General features: G+C 39.6%; 1 protein-coding gene across 1 annotated transcript; it reads left to right on the top strand.

Annotated features, from left to right (window-relative positions):
- The first annotated feature begins 587 nt into the window (after positions 1–587).
- Positions 588–18,511, top strand: LOC126374311 (translation elongation factor 2). The gene is made up of 15 exons (XM_050020861.1): positions 588–698; positions 1,040–1,254; positions 1,548–1,741; positions 2,108–2,305; positions 5,279–5,414; positions 9,265–9,487; positions 11,023–11,169; positions 11,677–11,838; positions 12,274–12,438; positions 12,995–13,186; positions 13,850–14,029; positions 15,157–15,446; positions 15,730–15,832; positions 17,448–17,705; positions 18,273–18,511. The coding sequence occupies exons 1-15, from the start codon at positions 696–698 to the stop codon at positions 18,339–18,341; spliced, it is 2,535 nt and encodes an 844-aa protein (XP_049876818.1). The 5' UTR covers positions 588–695; the 3' UTR covers positions 18,342–18,511.
- The last annotated feature ends 711 nt before the right edge of the window (positions 18,512–19,222 follow it).

Consider the following 19,222-nt stretch of genomic DNA (forward strand, 5'->3'; position numbering starts at 1 on the left):
GTGCCCAATAACAATTTCTAGGAACAAGCGTGTCGAACGCCAACCGACCGTCCTCGCGCGCCTAATATTGGCCACACGCTCGGCCACGAGGGATTATTATCGAACTCTAAAACATAAAAAAAACATAAACTTTTTATGAAATATGAATTTAGTTTTTACATTCATTTTGTGTTTATTTAATAATAAAAAGAAGAGACTATGGCATATGTATTGTATGAATGATAGTTTTATTTATCCTTGAATCATGCCATCTATTGTCAAGTAGCAGTACTAACTTGTTAGTGACATCTATTGTTAAGTAACTGTTACTGTGTACACGTGTCGACATTTTTTTTAGATACTCGTATAATTTTGTGTCTTGTCGTGTCTTTGATACAGGATTTTTAAGCCAATACTTTTATTATAATTACTTTCACAAAATGGCTTTTTATGAAGTAATAATGTGACGGTCATATTGATAAAACATAAATTAACACATTCTATGAAACATCTTAATTTTGCGATAAGCTTTTATTTTACCGGTTTTTGTTTAATTATCATCTTCAGGTGGGCACCCTAAATTGTCTATGCTTAAATTTATTTGACAGGAGGCCACATCCGGCCCACGACCGAAAAGAAGGGCCTTTTTCAAGCGTACGCCATTGCTGGCGTATGGTAGTTTATTTTATTGAGGGAAAAATCAAAAACCATCCAAAATGGTGAGTATTTAAAGTCATCGTTGTATTTAAAATAGTGTAGCAGTGCATCTCAAGTATTGTTTCCCGTGTTTATTTTGTGAATAACGCGTAAAACTGATAAATAAAACTTCCATTTCTCACGTCGGTCGTCTTTGTGATCAGATGACGTTTTCACAGTGATGCGGTTGAATACTGAAGTGTTTGTGATATGGACAGGAAAAGTTTCAATGTAACTTGTAAATGAAAGTAAAGGAAGATGAATTCCTGTAGAACAAGCAAAATGAAACGTGCGTGTGACAATGACATCTGGATCATCTGTGTTGTGTGTTTGAAGATGATGACGAGGTTTTGGTTTTGTGCAGGTGAATTTCACGGTAGACGAGATTCGGGCGATGATGGACAAGAAGAGGAACATCAGGAACATGTCTGTGATTGCCCACGTCGATCACGGCAAGTCGACGCTAACCGACTCCTTGGTGTCGAAGGCTGGTATCATCGCGGGAGCGAGAGCCGGCGAAACTCGCTTCACCGATACCAGGAAAGATGAACAGGACAGATGTATCACCATCAAGTCTACGTACGTACCAAACCACATGGTGAAATAACCTTTCCCTGTCCTACTTTGTACTAAGTAGTCGTGTAAATAGCCGGCTCCAAACAATGCCGAAAATGACCTTAAACTTCGGCGTAACTTGCCAAAACAATCCTTTAGATCAACCTCTCAATATTTGTGTTAATGTGATGATTGTTCTTACCATTAAAAGCTGAGAATTAGTGAGGATTCTTAGAACGGCCATCTGATGCTTACATCTACTTTCCTTTTAAGCCTTTGTTAGTCAACAAAAGATTTACACTAGACAATTTTTTTAGTGCTATCTCTATGTTCTTCGAACTTGAAGAGAAAGACTTGGTGTTCATCACCAACCCCGACCAACGTGAGAAGAATGAAAAGGGTTTCTTGATCAACTTGATTGACTCCCCCGGGCACGTTGACTTCTCTTCGGAAGTGACAGCCGCCCTCCGTGTAACTGACGGAGCTCTGGTCGTAGTAGACTGCGTCTCTGGTATGTATAAGACATTATAAATATGAATTTAGGACAGAATAAACTACATTTGGTTTAATTACACATTAATTTTACAAGAAGTCAATTAAACAGAGATCAATAAACTCTAACCTCAAATGTAGTGTTAATGTTTTAATTTGTAATAGGTATTAAATGCTTTTGATTTAGTTGTTATAATCATTAAAAAGATATATATTTTTGTTAACTCTATGGCAAAGCAACTTAATTATATTTATATGTTACCCTATCCTTTACTCAGATTTACACTGCATTACATGCAGTTAGTCCTTAAAATATACCAATTATGACACTAACAAGTGTTCCTCTAAATAAACCGTTGTACTTCAACAATCCATTCCTATGTAGGTGTGTGCGTACAAACCGAGACCGTACTTCGTCAGGCCATCGCCGAGCGTATCAAGCCCATCCTCTTCATGAACAAGATGGACCGCGCTCTACTCGAGCTGCAGTTGGAAGCTGAGGAGCTATACCAGACCTTCCAGCGTATTGTTGAAAATGTGAACGTCATCATTGCCACCTACAATGACGATGGTGGTCCCATGGGTAAGTTTATTTAAAAATATGTAATACACATCTACTGTTCTATCCTACTTCTTGAGACTCCGGTTACCCTAGTCACGAAGGAGTTTTTTTTAGTTAATCTTTTGTATCAAATATCATGTCTTCCTTCAGTTCTTTCTTGACAATAAACTCATCTTATTATTACAAGATTGGGAAATATGCTGGAAATAATTATACACATAAAGCCTAAAATAAGTTACTACACCAGGTACATTTTGACACTTTAACAATATCAAAGGTATCAAGGTTTATTTTTTGTTCAAACTGCCAGGTAGGCTGTGTATTTTGTTTACCACGTGGCCGGGCGCCGCGCGCAGGTAGAAAGTACGGCCAACGGCCAAAGAAATAGCACGCGGCCTATTGCCTGAGTAGGTAACTTGAAGAAAGTTATCCACAAATATGTAACTATAACTATAAAAGTAGAGTACAATTTTGTACAAATCTTATATTAACAACAGTATATGAGTCTCTTCAAGGTGGACCTCCAAATAGTTTTGTTATTTTTGTCTAAACCTCGTAAATATTGTTAAGTTTTTACGGTTTCTTTTCTCAAAAACAATATAGGTGGCGCTATACAGATTTTTCTTAGTTTAACCTTCTCTTTTAATGGGTAACAGACATTTGCATCTTTTATCGTCAATAAAAAAGAATTAGCTCTACAAATCAAATTACAACACTGCATTGCAGTAGTCTAATAGTAAACTTAAACTGCAAGGAAAGTATTATATAACTAGTAGATATACCTAAGTATTAGCTTGAAATCGCGTGAACGGTGTCTCTGTATTTATCAGTATTTTTAAAATTACATGGATTGGACACGTGGTTTTCGCGCGACTATTCGATCAATAACTTTTGCAAGGTCACAGCTCTAGTACAAATACAAAGTTACAATAATAATTGCAAACATTGTGCAATTTGAACTTTGCAAAATATTATGATTAGGTATGAACATAGTTGAAATATGATCTACTTAAAGAACAGCCTTATAACTGAGCATAAAAACTAAGAAAAATATACTTCTCATCAAATAATTGGCACTTTAAAATTTTTGTTCAATAAAATGTTTTTAATAAAATTTTAATTTGGAACATTATATGAATTGAAAATGTTTACAATAAAAGTAAAATTAAATTTATTTTTTTATAATTCTTAAAAATCAAAAACGCGAGGCTTCGATTTGTTGGATGAGAAGTGTAATATTTTTTTCTCTACATTATTTTATCGTACGAAGGTTACATCACCAGTTGATCAAAAAAAAACTAAAAACAAAAATAGTTGCAAGTGCTAAACAGTCCCAAGTGTTGCCAGTTACTTCTTTATAAGCTTCTGGGTGTCAAAGTGGACTTACAGCAACGTCTTTCCGGAATTGGTTGCGAGCGTACGTAGCTCGTGACCCCATAAATGGAAGATACAATGGTGCTGATTCCAGTAGTTATACCTGTCGCTTTCTTATCCGCCGAAAAGAAAAGGGACGGGTAATCGACAGGCATAAAATTTATGGATAACACGTCAATTTTAGGCAGATATTTAAATAACCCGACAGAATTAAGATGACAGCGCTCGTCAAACCGATTGCATATGAGCGAGATGCTTATTTTATTCGCCCGGGTTTTAATTTATTTTAAAATTAACAGGTGTTTGCAGGAATCGGGCCAATTTTGTTATAAACACACTTACGTGCATACCCTTTAGTCATGTTGTTTTTCAATATACACTAATTTTGGAGACAAATTCTTTATTGCACACACAGGAAATACAAAACAAAAGAGAAAACTATATTTGGCTATATTTAATAATGGAACGCAGTTTGATAATCACTCACGCGGAAAAGAAGCCATGGGCGGGCGAAGTTGGGATAAAAAAAAAATTCTTTCGTGTTTCACTTTTATTTAAAAAAAAAAGTCTTAATTCAAATAACCTTAACTTTTCGAACGCCGGAACGCAGATCTCCATCAGACACAATGTAAAGTCTATTTTGTCTGGTGTCTCGGCAAAGAGGTTAATAGTATTTCCAAGAAACGCAGCTCTAGGAATATCCTTTCTATGACGTCATTAGTACCCCGCCGCTTCGTAGTACGTAGTTAGGGATAGGGATACCTTTTCTATGACGTCATTAATACCCCGCTTCAATGGATGTTTGCGATCACGTGGGTGTAGTAGGATTCTTAGAATCGTGACCTTTGAAGGTTTTGCGTGGGATGTCGCTTTTCTACTAGAAAGATTTCATTTTACTATAATCACTTTGTGAAGTTGTGTGGGTTCATTTAATGACTATCGTTCATGTATTGGCAACATCGTTACAATCGAGGATTATAATTGGATATGGCTATTATTTTGAGTTTTGCCAATCCACGCTTCAATGAGGGACTTTTTAGACGACGTTTCTCAAAAACAATATAGATGGCGTTGTATTGTTGGCGTTGCGTTGTTGATTTAACGTGATAATTACCTATTTTCTCATTGCTCGTAATTCAGAAATAGAATGCAATGGCAGAGGCATATATGGAGGAGGATCAGATCTGGTATAAAATTATATTGCTACCGATATTGCTTCTCTTTATTTTGATCACAATAATAATGGGTGGCAAAAACAAAGAAAGATGCATAATGTCTGTTATCCAGATGCATATTTCTAATTTCATAGAAATAGAAGGCTATTCTGTACAGCGCCAGTTATATTTTTTTGGGGAAATGGAAAGTCCCTCATTGGGCACCCTGATGAGAGAGAAATACTCTCTTGTGACGTCATCAATAACTATCAAACGCACACACACACACACATACACAACGTACACATTGTTACTTATTTTAGAAATATAATTCGAAAATAAGTCTAATAGTAAAACTAGATTGGTTTTTGATCGTCTTAGGCTGGTCTCTATTTCTAGATTGGCATTTTATAATTTATCTTTGACAGAGTCAAGTACCCTATTTATGGAATATCCGTATGTGTAGGTGAGGTGCGTGTGGACCCCAGCAAGGGTTCCGTGGGCTTCGGCTCCGGTCTCCACGGCTGGGCGTTTACCCTGAAGCAGTTCTCCGAGATGTACGCCGACAAGTTCAAGATCGACCTTGTCAAGCTCATGAACAGGTTTGTACATTAACTTTGTTCAGTTATTTTTGTATGTACAGTCATGAGCAATATTATGTACCCACTTTAGGACTCTGTCGCACTAACATATTTGTCATTTAGTGAGACTTACAGTTCAATTTGTCAAAAAAGTTAATGTGACATGATACCAAAGTGTATACATATTAATGCTCGTGACCGTACTGTAGGAAATGCTGATTGTTGCAATAAACAGGTGTTAGTGACATCATAACGAAAACTTTGAGATAATTCAGACCATTATGTTGATATTTCAAGTGGAATTTTCTATTGCAAAAGTATAGATTTGAAAATAATTCCAAAAAAATCATGAATTTTGCGACAGAAAATTACACGTGATATTAACTCAGAACCATGGTCTGAATCATCCCTGTATTTGAATGAACTGTTTACTTTTAGGATAATAGGCTAGTTTCCAACTAGTCAAATCAGTTACTTTTTACTAAACGTCAAAACACGAAATTACTATGGAATTTGTATGAAAACGCACACTGTGACGTCATAGAAAAACGTAATAAAATTTCGAACTTATTATTACGTTTTTCTTGATTAAAATTCATAACTAAGTTAAATAAAATAAAGAAAATGCTTTTCGTTAGTTTCACATTTGTGTTTATTTAGTAATCAGAATTTCATAATTTATCTTGAACCACGACCCAATTCAAAATGCCAGAGAAAAAAAATATAAAAATAAAATAAATATAAAAATAAAGTAATAATAAAAATAAGTTAATGAAACTACAAGATGCAGATGTTGAGAAGTTAGTTTACTTGTGATGTAATAAATATGTATTCGTAATGCCGAATATCCGCGGCTGATATTCGTTATAACAAACCGCATCTCACCAAGCTTTCTGTTAGACCAATTAGCCGTATCGCCGTCTATAATAATTGAGCCAAGTTCCCCGAACCACAAAACCACAATGACTTCTAAAACTAAATAGTTTTACTTTTGTATCGTCAAGCTGTATCGTCTTCATGTCGGGAAATTAAATATTGTCACAAATGACGCATACAAGCCGATGTTGAGAAAGAATGTTATGAAATTGAACAATCGGGTGACATTTAAAACACTGTTTGAACACCACAACACTTGATTAAATATACATTATCGCAAGTATATACCCACAGCTATAAACATATTTCGTGGAATATCTTATCTCGTGATTTTTCTACTAGTTGCAGTGTCCGGGTCCATGTTAATATCAACAAGAAAAGTACAAATTCTGGTTTTATAAATTATATTTTTTGTGGCGTTTCGTCATCATCACTAATTTAATAGCCACGCTCTTGTCGGTGTAGCATTCTCCATGCTACTATTTTAGGGAAAAATGGGGCAGTGAGTTCCCTCTTGTCTTCTGCCTCACAGTACTGTCTAACGCTAGTGGTATGGCGCCCAGAGTAGTCTTTCAAAGCCGCAGTGGAGGGCAGAGAAGATGATTGTCCCCCCTGGGACCGGGTTAATGGTCTCGTATGAAACCAAAACCAAAGGCATATCGCGTCGACCGCGATTGAGGACCGCGTTATCGGCCGCTAAAATGTAACAACTACATACTTAAAGTAAATAGTAGCCGTAGTACGTAGGGTCACGAGTACTAATATGTATACACTTTGATACCATGTCACATTAACTTAAACCAAACAACCGTAAGTCTCATTAATGTCACATAGTATGATAGTGAGACAGGGTTCTAAAGTGAAGTGAAGAGATTGTATACGGCGATTGTGTCGGGAGAATGATACATGTGTGGTCTAAGCTTTATAGATCATCTATCTCGCGGGAGGTATACAACGGCGTCGATAAAACTTTCACCGTTACAAAGTGGGTCAAGCAATTATAGACGGGAGTAGTTATCGTCGTCTTAACATAACTTCACTTTATAGTGAAATAGCGACCCGCCCCGGCTTCGCTCGGGTGCTATGCTGAGAAAAAAAATAATTTAGTATATAACATTAAAAACCTCAAAAATGACAGTATAGTTCCACTATTTAATGATGTGTATAGCGAGCGACCGAATGACGTCAATTGGATCGCGTACAAGATATATATTATGTTCAAGATAAATTATGAAATTGTTACTAAATAAAGACAGACCTAAAACTAACGAAAAACATTTTCTTTTTTACTATTTAACTTATTTATGAATTTTAATAAAAGAAAACGTAATAATAAGTCCGACATGTTTTCCACGTTTTTCTATGACGTCGCAGTGTGCTTTTTCATGCAAATTAAATACTAATTTCGTGTTTTGACGTTTGGTAAAAAGTAACCGATTTGACTAGTTGGACTTAGCCTATTGTCCGATTCTACTTGCATTTGTCACATGGACTGAAATTCTTATCGCATTCATATTTAGATGTTTATTAATGACGATAAACAAATGGGTTTTTAAAAAGCAACGATATTAAATAGAGATTAACATAATGTATTTGTCATCTTTATTTTGGAATCGATGAATAAATAAAATTATAAAACATACATACAAAAGTTCACGACTATCCCCTATTGGGGTAGTCAGAGGTACATTCATCACAAGATGAACTATACTATACACACGCACGAATTTCTGTTAGATCAACGTGATAGGTGTTGAGTAACTCTATTAGGGAAAACTAAACTTAAAATTATAAACAAAAGTTTGTAATAAATTTGCATTTGACCACTTACTTAGAATGCGTACTTAGAAAGTGTCTATTTACTCTTTCCTTTAATATTTAGACTGGTGAATTTCTCGTTTAGTTATAATTTAGAACCTATTTCTAAACAATGTTGTTTCTCAAAATGGCGACCGGAAGTGTACACGACGGATCGCATGGGCCATGGTATGGTCACTTAGCTATTACAGAAAAGATAATAAATTCTCCGCTCTTTGGTTTTTGTTTAGTTTTTAAAGCAATAATAAAACTAGGCACAAAGTAAGATAAAAAAAATGCAATCTCTAGTACATTAGGATTAGATAGTTTTCATGATTATGTTCTAATCAACAACAGCACGTATAATGGACCACAATAGTCCAAATTCGGGAAACTGAGCCCACAAACATAACTACATAAACATGGTTAGAGCCTCATTAGCTTAAATAATGTATATTTAAAAAAAATATTCGTAGATACAATAAGAACCCTACAAAACGAATTCCTCGATTTATCTGTGGGATAGCGAGGTGTGCTATAACTTAAAGCTAGGAATCCGTCCCATTGATACTGGGTAAAGCGTTTACTGCTATACACCAGCGGCAGACAAGGACGAACATTATATCTCAGCCCGGATTGGTGGGCTGTCCCTGTGGACCGTTTACAACAAGAGCTGAGATACACACTCTTAAGAACTTATGCCTATACTTATGAGAAATAACTGTCCAGCGATATGTGTCGCCCGATATGTCGTGGTTAGACGTCGCCATATTTTCGGTTCGAACCCCGATACCGTTGCACCAATGAGTTTTTAATAATCTCAAGTGCAGTTTTCACAAACACAGTTGGCTGGACTATTATAGGCAGCGATACTGCACCTAACGTTGGTCTACCAGAAAGCTCGTCGAGGTGTGGATACTTAGTTCATCTTGCGATGGATATACGTCTGACTACCCCAGTTGGGATATAGTCGTGAGCTTATTTTAAATTCAAATTCAAAATATTTATTTCGGAAACTAGTCCATATTTTGTTAGTAACAAAAAGCTTAACCTAGTATTAGTAACAGCTTCGAAAGACGACAACATAAAAATAAACTACGAGTACATGAGGCCGGCCCGAATCACCGAAGCCACAAAAAACACAAACATTCAAAAATAAGTAATATAAAGTCAACTTATGTGTCTTTCCTTTCAATAGATTGTGGGGAGAGAACTTCTTCAACCCCTCAACCAAGAAGTGGGCCAAGCAGAAGGACAGTGACAACAAGCGTTCGTTCTGCATGTACGTGCTCGACCCCATCTACAAGGTGTTCGACGCCATCATGAACTTCAAGAAGGAGGAGATCGACTCCCTGCTCAAGAAACTCAACATCACCATTAAGCACGAGGACTCCGACAAGGACGGCAAGGCCCTTCTGAAGGTGAGATTTGGTTACTATTCAATCTTCTTCTATCGTGTGGGTTGTGAGGCGAATTACCAACCTCAACCCTGGTGTCAGGGTTACTATTGAGCCGCCAAAGGCCCCTGACATGACTCATTTATAACGACTACGTACTTACACAGTAAGTAGTAACCGGGACCAACGGCTTAACGTGCCTTCCGAAGCACGGATCGTCTTACTTTCGGACAATCAGGTGATCAGCCTGTAATGTCCTAACCAAACTAGGGACCACAAAGTAATTTTTGTTTGAGTATTCAATAATATCTTTATTCAGTTGGTAACTTCAGGCGGTTGCTCTTTAAATCGTCATTTTTTACGTAACCAAAGTCTCATCCGCCTAAAATTATACGGCAGCTATTCACAACTTGTATAGCCGGGGAAAAGAAGCTGCAAGAAAAACCTCTGCACCAGAGCCCTAGATCAACGGCTTAACGTGCCTTCCGAAGCACGGATAATCTTACTTTCGGACAGTCAGGTGATCAGCCTTAATGTCCTAACCAAACAAGTGATCACAAAGTGATTTTCGTGATATGTCCCCACCGGGATTTGACCTCCGGATCGTGAGCACAACGCTCAACCACTGGACCACGGAGGCCGCCATAGTCTGCTAGTTTCTTACTATACCGCGTTAGTAACAGTCCCAAGTGTTGCCAGTTACTTCTCTATAAGCTTCTGGGTGTCAAAGTGGACTTACAGCAACGTCTTTCCGGAATTGGTTGCGAGCGTACATAGCTCGTGACCCCATAAATGGAAGATACAATTTCCTTTGATTACCAATTTGTGTGTGTTAGTGCTTTAAGAGTTATTATTGAGCTGCCAAAAGCTCCTGGCTTATGTAACAACGACTTGTCATCAATCATCTTATTTTTGATAAATCAAACATAACTATAATAAACTAACTTTCCGTTCGCGTTTTTGTTCGCGTGGATTTCGGCTATGGAGCGCGCCACGCTTTTTACACGGGATTCTCTTAAAATGCATAAGTGGTTTTGTCATAATTTTAATGATCATAATCCTTTTCGCATAACGTTTTTAAGCATAATAGTACTTTCCCATAATAACATCTAAGAATACTGGTTTGTTAGGTATAACTTATTATTGGACTAATATTTGTTGGTATAAAGATTCGCATATAAATAAATAGGTATCCGTAATTCTTTTTTAGAATAATAGTTTTGTCATAATTTTTACAAGGCATAATAGTAGATTAGGGTGGGGCGGGGGTGGCCCTTGGGCCACCCCTACATGACAAATTAATACTATGTGTAACTAATAATAGGACAAGTAACATTATGCCATGGTAAATTATTACATAAAAATTTATGCGTTTAAATAGAGAACCTTTTTACACCCCCTTTTCATCTCCTTGGGAGGTGATTTCCGACATAAAAATTATCCCATGTTCTTCCGTAGGTCCCAAACTATCAAAATCGGTTCAGCGGTTTAAGCGTGAAAACGTAACGGACGAACAAGTTTACTTTTGTATTTATATCTGTGTGGATTGTTGTATACAGGTCGTCATGCGCACGTGGCTGCCGGCCGGCGAAGCCCTGCTTCAGATGATTGCCATCCATCTACCCTCGCCCGTGGTCGCGCAGAAGTACCGTATGGAGATGCTGTACGAGGGACCTCACGACGATGAGGCCGCTATTGGCATCAAGGTAAGGTTCAACGCTGCACTGAGTTGGCGGAGGAGCGCTGTTCAATCAGCCCGCATTATCCCACAGCTGGGTATAGGCCTCCATCCTTTCCGGTCCTGTCCTAACCTAATCCACAACTTTCCCGCCATTACAACGATCCGGCCACCGGGCCGCTGGTCTACCCACCGACATTTTCACTTCTCCTGGCCACCATAATAATAAAAATAATACAAATGGATAATATACAGTAATCTCTAATGGTGCGGGCATTGCTACAAGTAATTGGAAGACAATTGCAGCGAATATTGATATGAAGTCCTAAGGTGGAAATGACGAACCTTATGGTGACAAGGGATTAGCCTATCGCCCATAACAATTGTCAATCATGTTAGACAATCTCTGTCGGATTTTGCGACATGCCCGGGCAGACAAGCAGCTGATCGTGTTTGGTTTTTACTTGCTTCCAGAACAGCATATACGCTGTAATATTTGGAGGATCGATTTTACTTACAATCTGTCTCCCCACAGAGCTGCGACCCCGAAGCTCCCCTGATGATGTACGTGAGCAAGATGGTGCCCACATCCGACAAGGGACGTTTCTACGCTTTCGGCCGTGTATTCTCAGGCAAGGTGGTGACTGGACAGAAGGCTCGCATCATGGGACCCAACTACCAGCCCGGCAAGAAGGAGGTATGTACGTTGCTTAGCAACAAAATGATGAACACTCAGCTCCACTTTAAACTGTTTGCTAAACTCTGTATTGCATACAAGGTCAAAAAATAGATACAAAAGTCCTCAGTCACAAAAAAAGTTTATTTTATTATCACATTTGGATGTGGGTTTTGTTAACAAAACTCATAATAGTCAAGTTAGTTTGAAATTGAAAAAATCGAGCTTTTGTGGAAGAAACTGTCCATTAGATTGTGATTTAAAAAAATGCGCTTACGTGGTTTTCTCTATAACCTTTTGTGACTGGTATTTCAAGATAAAATAGTTTCCAGGAACAATGGGTTTTGGATTTGAAAAAAGAAAACATTCAATCTTAAGGCCACGATATCCACTTTCAACATAGGATGTGTAAATATGTACCGTGATACATGAATCTAAGTGTTACCTTACCCACAGGACCTGTACGAAAAGACCATCCAGCGCACAATCCTGATGATGGGTCGCTACGTGGAGGCCATCGAGGACGTGCCGTCGGGCAATATCTGCGGGCTGGTCGGCGTCGACCAGTTCCTCGTCAAGACCGGCACCATCACCACCTTCAAGAACGCCCACAACATGAAGGTTGGTTTCTTAGAAGGATTCTCAATAGTTAGGAATCACTTGGAAAAAGTTCAAATTAGGAATCATCATCATCAGCCGTACGACGCCCACTGCTGGGCATATGCCTCCCCCAAGGATCTCCACGACGATCGGTCCTGCGCTGCCCGCATTCAGCGGCTTCCCGCGACCTTCACCAGATCGTCGGTGCACCTTGTAGCGGGCCTACCCATTGAGCGTCGTCCGACACGTGGTCGCCACTCCAGCGTTGGTCTTCGAACTAGGGGGTGCGAATTAGGAATCATTTGGGAAAAAATGTTAAAAATTAAGAATTAGGAGAAAAAGTTCAAATTAGAAATCGCTTGGGTGAAAAATATAAACAAAACACTAAAAACAATAACAAAAGTGACAAGAGAAGCACAAGCGGCGGCGTTATTGCTAAATAGCAATTTCTTCCAGGCAACCTTAAGGTAAAAGAAATTGCTAGATATTGGAGTCGGGGACGGTGCAACACCTATAAGTAAATAATGCAATATAATTCAAAACGATCAACGTTAAACATAATGACCTACTCCCCCAGGTGATGAAGTTCAGTGTATCCCCCGTGGTGCGCGTGGCTGTGGAGCCTAAGAACCCCGCCGACCTGCCCAAGCTGGTAGAAGGCCTCAAGCGGTTGGCCAAGTCGGATCCCATGGTGCAGTGCATCAACGAGGAGTCTGGCGAGCACATCGTGGCTGGTGCTGGAGAGCTGCATCTTGAGATCTGTCTTAAGGTATGTGTTGATAGTAAAGTTCTACTCTCGTGTGGGTTCATTAACCCTGGCGTCAGGGTTCCTATTGAGCCGCCAAAGGCCCCTGACATGACTCATGTAACGATTACTTACTTACATCGGTAAGTAGTAACCGGGACCAATGGCTTAACGTGTCGTGCCTTCCGAACGGATGTGCTTAATTTCGGACAATCAGATCAGCCTGTAGTGTCCTAACCAAACTAGGGATCACAAAGTATTTTTTGTGATATTTCCCGGGACCTCCGGATCGTGAGCCTAACGTGAGGTTAGTTTTGATTGTTGATAGATTAGAGGCTATCGCCTCGTCATTCTGCCACGTGCATTCGCTCTCTCGCTCTAGCATAGGACGGTATTGAGTAACAAAAGGATAGAAAATAAAGTGCGAAGAAGTGCTGTCAGATATGGTTCGACCCTACTGTGATTGCAACAAATCACTTATTGACTCATACATAATAATAAACAATAAAAACTCACTCATCTTCTATCGTGTGGGTTGTGAAGTGGAGTACCAACCTCATCAACCCTGTTGTCAGTGTTACTATTGAGCCGCCAAAGGCCCCTGACATGGCTCACGTAACGACTTACACCACTTAAAAACACGAAACATTTTTTTCATACATTTTATATATTTTTTTTACATCCCAGGACTTGGAAGAAGACCACGCGTGCATTCCAATCAAGAAATCCGACCCCGTGGTGTCGTATAGGGAGACAGTTAACGAGGAGTCCGACCAGATGTGCCTTTCCAAGTCGCCCAACAAGCACAACCGTCTCTTCATGAAGGCCCAGCCATTGCCCGAGGGTCTGCCTGAGGACATCGACGAGGTTTGTACATTGTTTTACATCTTTTAGGGTCACACTCTACTACATAACATCCTAATAGCATAGAATAAGGAACACGTATAGAACGGCAACTCTTCGCTCCCCACCAGCGGCTGAGATGGTTTACCCCTACAATCGTATGGGCTCTCTCACGTCACACACAGATGCGCGTGTACGATTACGTCGATGTGTAGTGTCTGTGTAAAACAATGTGTTTTGTATGAAGTGGCGTGTGCTAATTGTCTCTACTGAGCACAACCTTCAATCCACCGGATATCGAGCTTACTATACCACGCTGCTCTGCTGCGAGTTGCAATAAACTTTTTCACATTAGTGACGCTTTAATAAGCTCTGTGACGGTTCAGAAGGCAAGAGGGAAGCCACTGCCCTATTTTTCTCTAAAAAGTAGCACGGATAGGAATGCTACACCGATAAGAGCGTGGCTCTTAAATTAGTGAGTGATATGACGGTTGTGGGGTACTGATTAGCTACAAGATGGCGGATGTAACCGACAGATAGACTACTTGTGGAGTAGCTGTCACACAATAGAATACCGTATTGTTTTGTAGCTATGTCTCAGGATTTGTCCGAAATTGTTATATCAATCAAGGGCTCTTCTCGTGCCAACGTGCCGCGCTGTAGCGCGTGCGATGACCTCACGGCCGTCGCAGGCGCCGCGACAGTGTCGGCTCACACGGGAAGCAGAACGAACTCGACCGCGTCTAAACGCTGCATAGGACCTCTATCCTTATGTCCCAGGATTGCACGCTACGGCGCGGGCGGTACATTAAATTGTATGAAATATAGATGAACTGGGGATGTCCTTAGAAAAGGTTTAGTACGATGTACTATGAACCGGTGCGTGTATGAAACGATTGATGAATGGAGGAAGCAAGAGAAGTGTTATCAGGATCGAAGCAAATTGAATTCCATAGTCTCTGCTTGCCCCGGCGGGAAATAGGCGTGAGTTTATGTATGTAAATATAGATATATTTTTTCCATTTTCCAGTTTTTTCTTAACGCTACGACGGCTCTAATATTTTTTCTTTCAAGTATCGTCACCTCAAACGCTAGTGGAGCTTAATATATTAAAAAAAACAACACGTTAACCATACATCTTCGTTACCCAGGGCCGCGTCAACCCCCGCGATGACTTCAAGACCCGCGCGCGTTACCTGAACGACAAATACAAGATGGACGTGACCGAGGCGCGTAAGATCTGGTGCTTCGGTCCCGAGGGCACCGGCCCCAACATCCTGGTGGACTGCACGAAGGGAGTGCAGTACCTCAACGAGATCAAGGACTCTGTCGTCGCCGGCTTCCAGTGGGCCGCGAAGGAGGGAGTCATGGCAGAAGAGAACTTGCGAGGCGTCCGCTTCAACATCTACGACGTCACGCTACACACGGACGCTATCCACAGGTGTGTTAATTTGTCGCTAATATTTATTTACAACCAAGGCTAGGCTTTATGTTCAACGTATTTCGTGATTCAACAAACACATTTACCTTTGGAACTCTCCAGATTAGCGATTTCTCACTCAAAGTCCAGGTTTCTTTATCATCATCATAAACAGCCTGTATACGTCCCACTGCTGGGCACAGGGGGTATGGAGCATACTCCACCACGCTGCTCCACACATACCGCTGCGTTGTTTAGGTTTCTTTATAACCGATAATAATGTATTGCTATTGTCTATGAACAGAGGAGGCGGTCAGATCATTCCAACGACGAGGAGAGTGTTGTACGCGTGTCTGTTGACCGCGCAGCCGCGTCTCATGGAACCCGTCTACTTGTGCGAAATCCAGGTACGTTGCATGTCCCAAGTCTTACAACTCTACTTATTGGTAGCCATACTCAAAAATATTTTTATTCATTTAGTGATGTAGATAAACTTTACATAAATATATTTTTGTTTAACGTCTCGTCCGCTTAAAACAACTACAGATTCTGACAACCTGTATAGCCAAGGAAAGGCAAGAAAAACCTCGGCACAGGACCGTAGATGTTCTTAAAAAAAATATGTTTGTTTTTATGTACTTGAGATGAAATTCTAAGTAAATAATGCAACAATGGTGAAGATCTGAGTTTCAGAATATTAGGGCGTTCATTTGATCGCACATAATGTATATGTTATGGTTTTTTACAATTGAAAACTAAAAATCCTAGAATGTTCAAAATTAGCATGGTTGTGACCCTACAATTGGTATAAACCTCGTGTTACATTACTATATTAGTGGTGTCATGGAAAAAAGTATTTACACCATTAATTTCGTAATGTTAAACCCTGCTAGTACCTAGCATGTACAGATGGACAATCCTTGGTTTTTATCCGATATTTATGCCGAGGTGGTCCATCTTTACGTTTTCGGGTGAGTTTCAGAGTACTGGAAGTCAATATCATTACTGTTACGTCATGAATATCGTGGCATCCGTCTTTCCCTATTCACTTTTCCTCAAAATTAGAGTGAACAGACAATTACTTGTCTGTGATGTAAGCGTGGACTACCTTAGGCCGCATCTTCACTTGCCATGTGTGATTGTGGTCAAACGCAAGCCAATTTTTTTTTTATTAGCCTTAAATTCAGATACAATATTTTTATTTTTATACAAATTCAATTATTCGGCGGTAACGTTTGGGTACGTATCTGTGTGCCCATTGGCAAAGGCCTCCCCAATCTATTCCACTCCTCAAGCCAATTAAAAAAAAACTAAATGTCTTTGCAAATATCCCCTTGGGAGTTATTGTTACCAATTTATAAGTTCTAACTGAATATTTGCTAAAAGTCAAAGAATTATGACAAAGTCACTGTGGTCCTGTGGGGTACGGCGGCTTGCCACTCACCTATCACGTTGGTCTAACAGAAAGCTTATGATAAAGGATTCTACGATATTTTTGCGATGACACTAATGTATTGGACTTCAGGTATTCTGTAACTCGCCTAACAGCATGTACCCACGTTATTCCTGAGCGGGCTAAACTGCATGATAGTACCGCCTTTCCGATACGTGGCAGAGCAAATAGTTCTTTGTTTTGGCATCGTCACCCGACATACACCTTGCCTGAATAGGGGGACTAACACTCGACAAAATTTTAATCCCACCTGAAATTGGCCTCTTTCCTTTGAATGAAAGTAGCGCTTTATTTTGCAATGACAAAGTGATAATTGTTATAATAATATATATGTAATATTACAGATAATACTAAGTTCTGTGTCTTATCATAATTTACACTTATATCATAAGATAACAAAAAATAATTATGATAAAATTGTTTGATGTTATATAATATCATTTATGTTTCATGGACCACCTTGGTTTTATGAAACTAAATCAAAACTAAGATAAAAGACTTAATCCAGTTTCATGTTAAACTTATGCCAACACGAAAGACCCATACTAACCCAGTTCCATATCCCGTAGTGCCCCGAAGTAGCTGTGGGCGGTATCTACGGCGTGCTGAACAGGCGTCGTGGACACGTGTTCGAGGAGAGCCAAGTGGCCGGCACCCCCATGTTCGTGGTGAAGGCGTACCTCCCCGTCAACGAGTCGTTTGGCTTCACCGCCGACCTGCGCTCCAACACCGGCGGGCAGGCCTTCCCTCAGTGCGTGTTCGACCACTGGCAGATCCTGCCCGGAGACCCGTGCGAGGCCGGCTCCAAGCCCTACGTCGTCGTACAGGTAAACTACAAGTTTTATTAAATACCAGCTGTCACCCGCGACTTCGTTCGCGTCAAAAACTTCTATTATATTAAAACTATACAGTTTCATACAAACTTTGTCACCCCCTTTTATGTAATTAAGTATTCTAGATTTCTGAATGCACCTCAAAAATGTAGAAATACTGTCATGGTTTGAATCATGAAACGATGTTTGAAAACTTGCAAGGAACTCAATGAACACACAAGCTGAAGTTCTAATTTATTCGAAGTTTCAAAATAGCATAACTTGCATTTCTTAATTGTTGTATGAGTATTAGATTGTAAATTATAATACCTTCTCGTGCCAACGTGCCGCGCTGTAGCGCGTGCGATGGCCTCACGGCCGTCGCGGGCGCCGCGACAGTGTCGGTTCACACGGGAAGCAGAACAAACTCGACCGCGTCTAAACGCTGCATAGGACCTCTATCCTTATGTCCCAGGACTGCACGCTACGGCGCGGGCGGTACATTTATATCTTAACCACTATGTAAATTAAACTTGCTTGTTTTCTGCAATGTTTGAATGTTATTTTTCTTGTGTTCCGCAGGAGACGAGAAAAAGGAAAGGCTTGAAGGAGGGACTCCCCGACTTAACGCAATACTTGGACAAATTGTAAACGTCGTAGCTAATGCAATCCATACTGTAATATGTGAATATTACGCGCGCCTCACGCACTATATTGTTTTTATTTTGTATAATTACTCAACACACCGTGGAGCATTATGTTCGCCTTAAGTTTGTAAGTGCCCCAAGCTGAACACCAATAAATAAAATATTGCTGGCCGATATTGCATTGTTAATAAACCACTATGTGATACTAGACTGTAATGTAGTATCACCACGTTATTATGAATAAATAATATATTGCAATCCATCATAATTGGTAAGATTTGTTATCAATGCTATGTAGTTGGGAACCTGGACTTTCTTTACTTATACTGTAATTAATTTTTAAATTATAATTTTTCTATTGTAAGAAGTATTGTTTAATTTTATTTAGGTAGTCTCTAGTGCTGTCGAGAGGTTGGTATCTTTTCTTTTATTTTTTTTAAACTTCATAAGTTAGTTAGCTATTGTTTTTTAAAATGGCTGTAGGAGAGGAGAGAGAAGGAAAGACACTCCCTCTCTCACTCCATAGCGGCCTACAGCCATTTAAGATGTAGTAAGACCAATGATGTGCTGTGCCCTTTGTACAAACTCGTATTAAGAACACTGTCTACTTTTCATTTTCAAAATGATCTTGTACTCTGGTTTTATCTGCCTCAAGGTTAGGTAATAAAGCCGTTTTTTACATATTATGTTGTGCATCTTTTTACTGTCTGGAACGTTCCCACATTGGGAATATTCTCGGGAATAGCACATCACTAAGACCTAGAGGGGGTGAAGTCGGCCCGATACGAATTGATGCGGGGCAGAAAGTTACCATTCTATATGAAGTAGTTTTCTTTATTCTATGCTTACGGATCACTGTTCTCATATTTTATTGTATTTACAGAT

The sequence above is a fragment of the Pectinophora gossypiella genome, chromosome 17 (assembly GCF_024362695.1).
Source record: "Pectinophora gossypiella chromosome 17, ilPecGoss1.1, whole genome shotgun sequence".
Classification (NCBI taxonomy): domain Eukaryota; kingdom Metazoa; phylum Arthropoda; class Insecta; order Lepidoptera; family Gelechiidae; genus Pectinophora; species Pectinophora gossypiella.

Coding starts and splice junctions, on each gene's coding strand:
- LOC126374311 (XM_050020861.1), top strand. Junction 1,742..2,107: donor CGTAGTAGACTGCGTCTCTG/GTATGTATAAGA, acceptor ATTCCTATGTAG/GTGTGTGCGTACAAACCGAG. Junction 9,488..11,022: donor ACGGCAAGGCCCTTCTGAAG/GTGAGATTTGGT, acceptor TGTTGTATACAG/GTCGTCATGCGCACGTGGCT.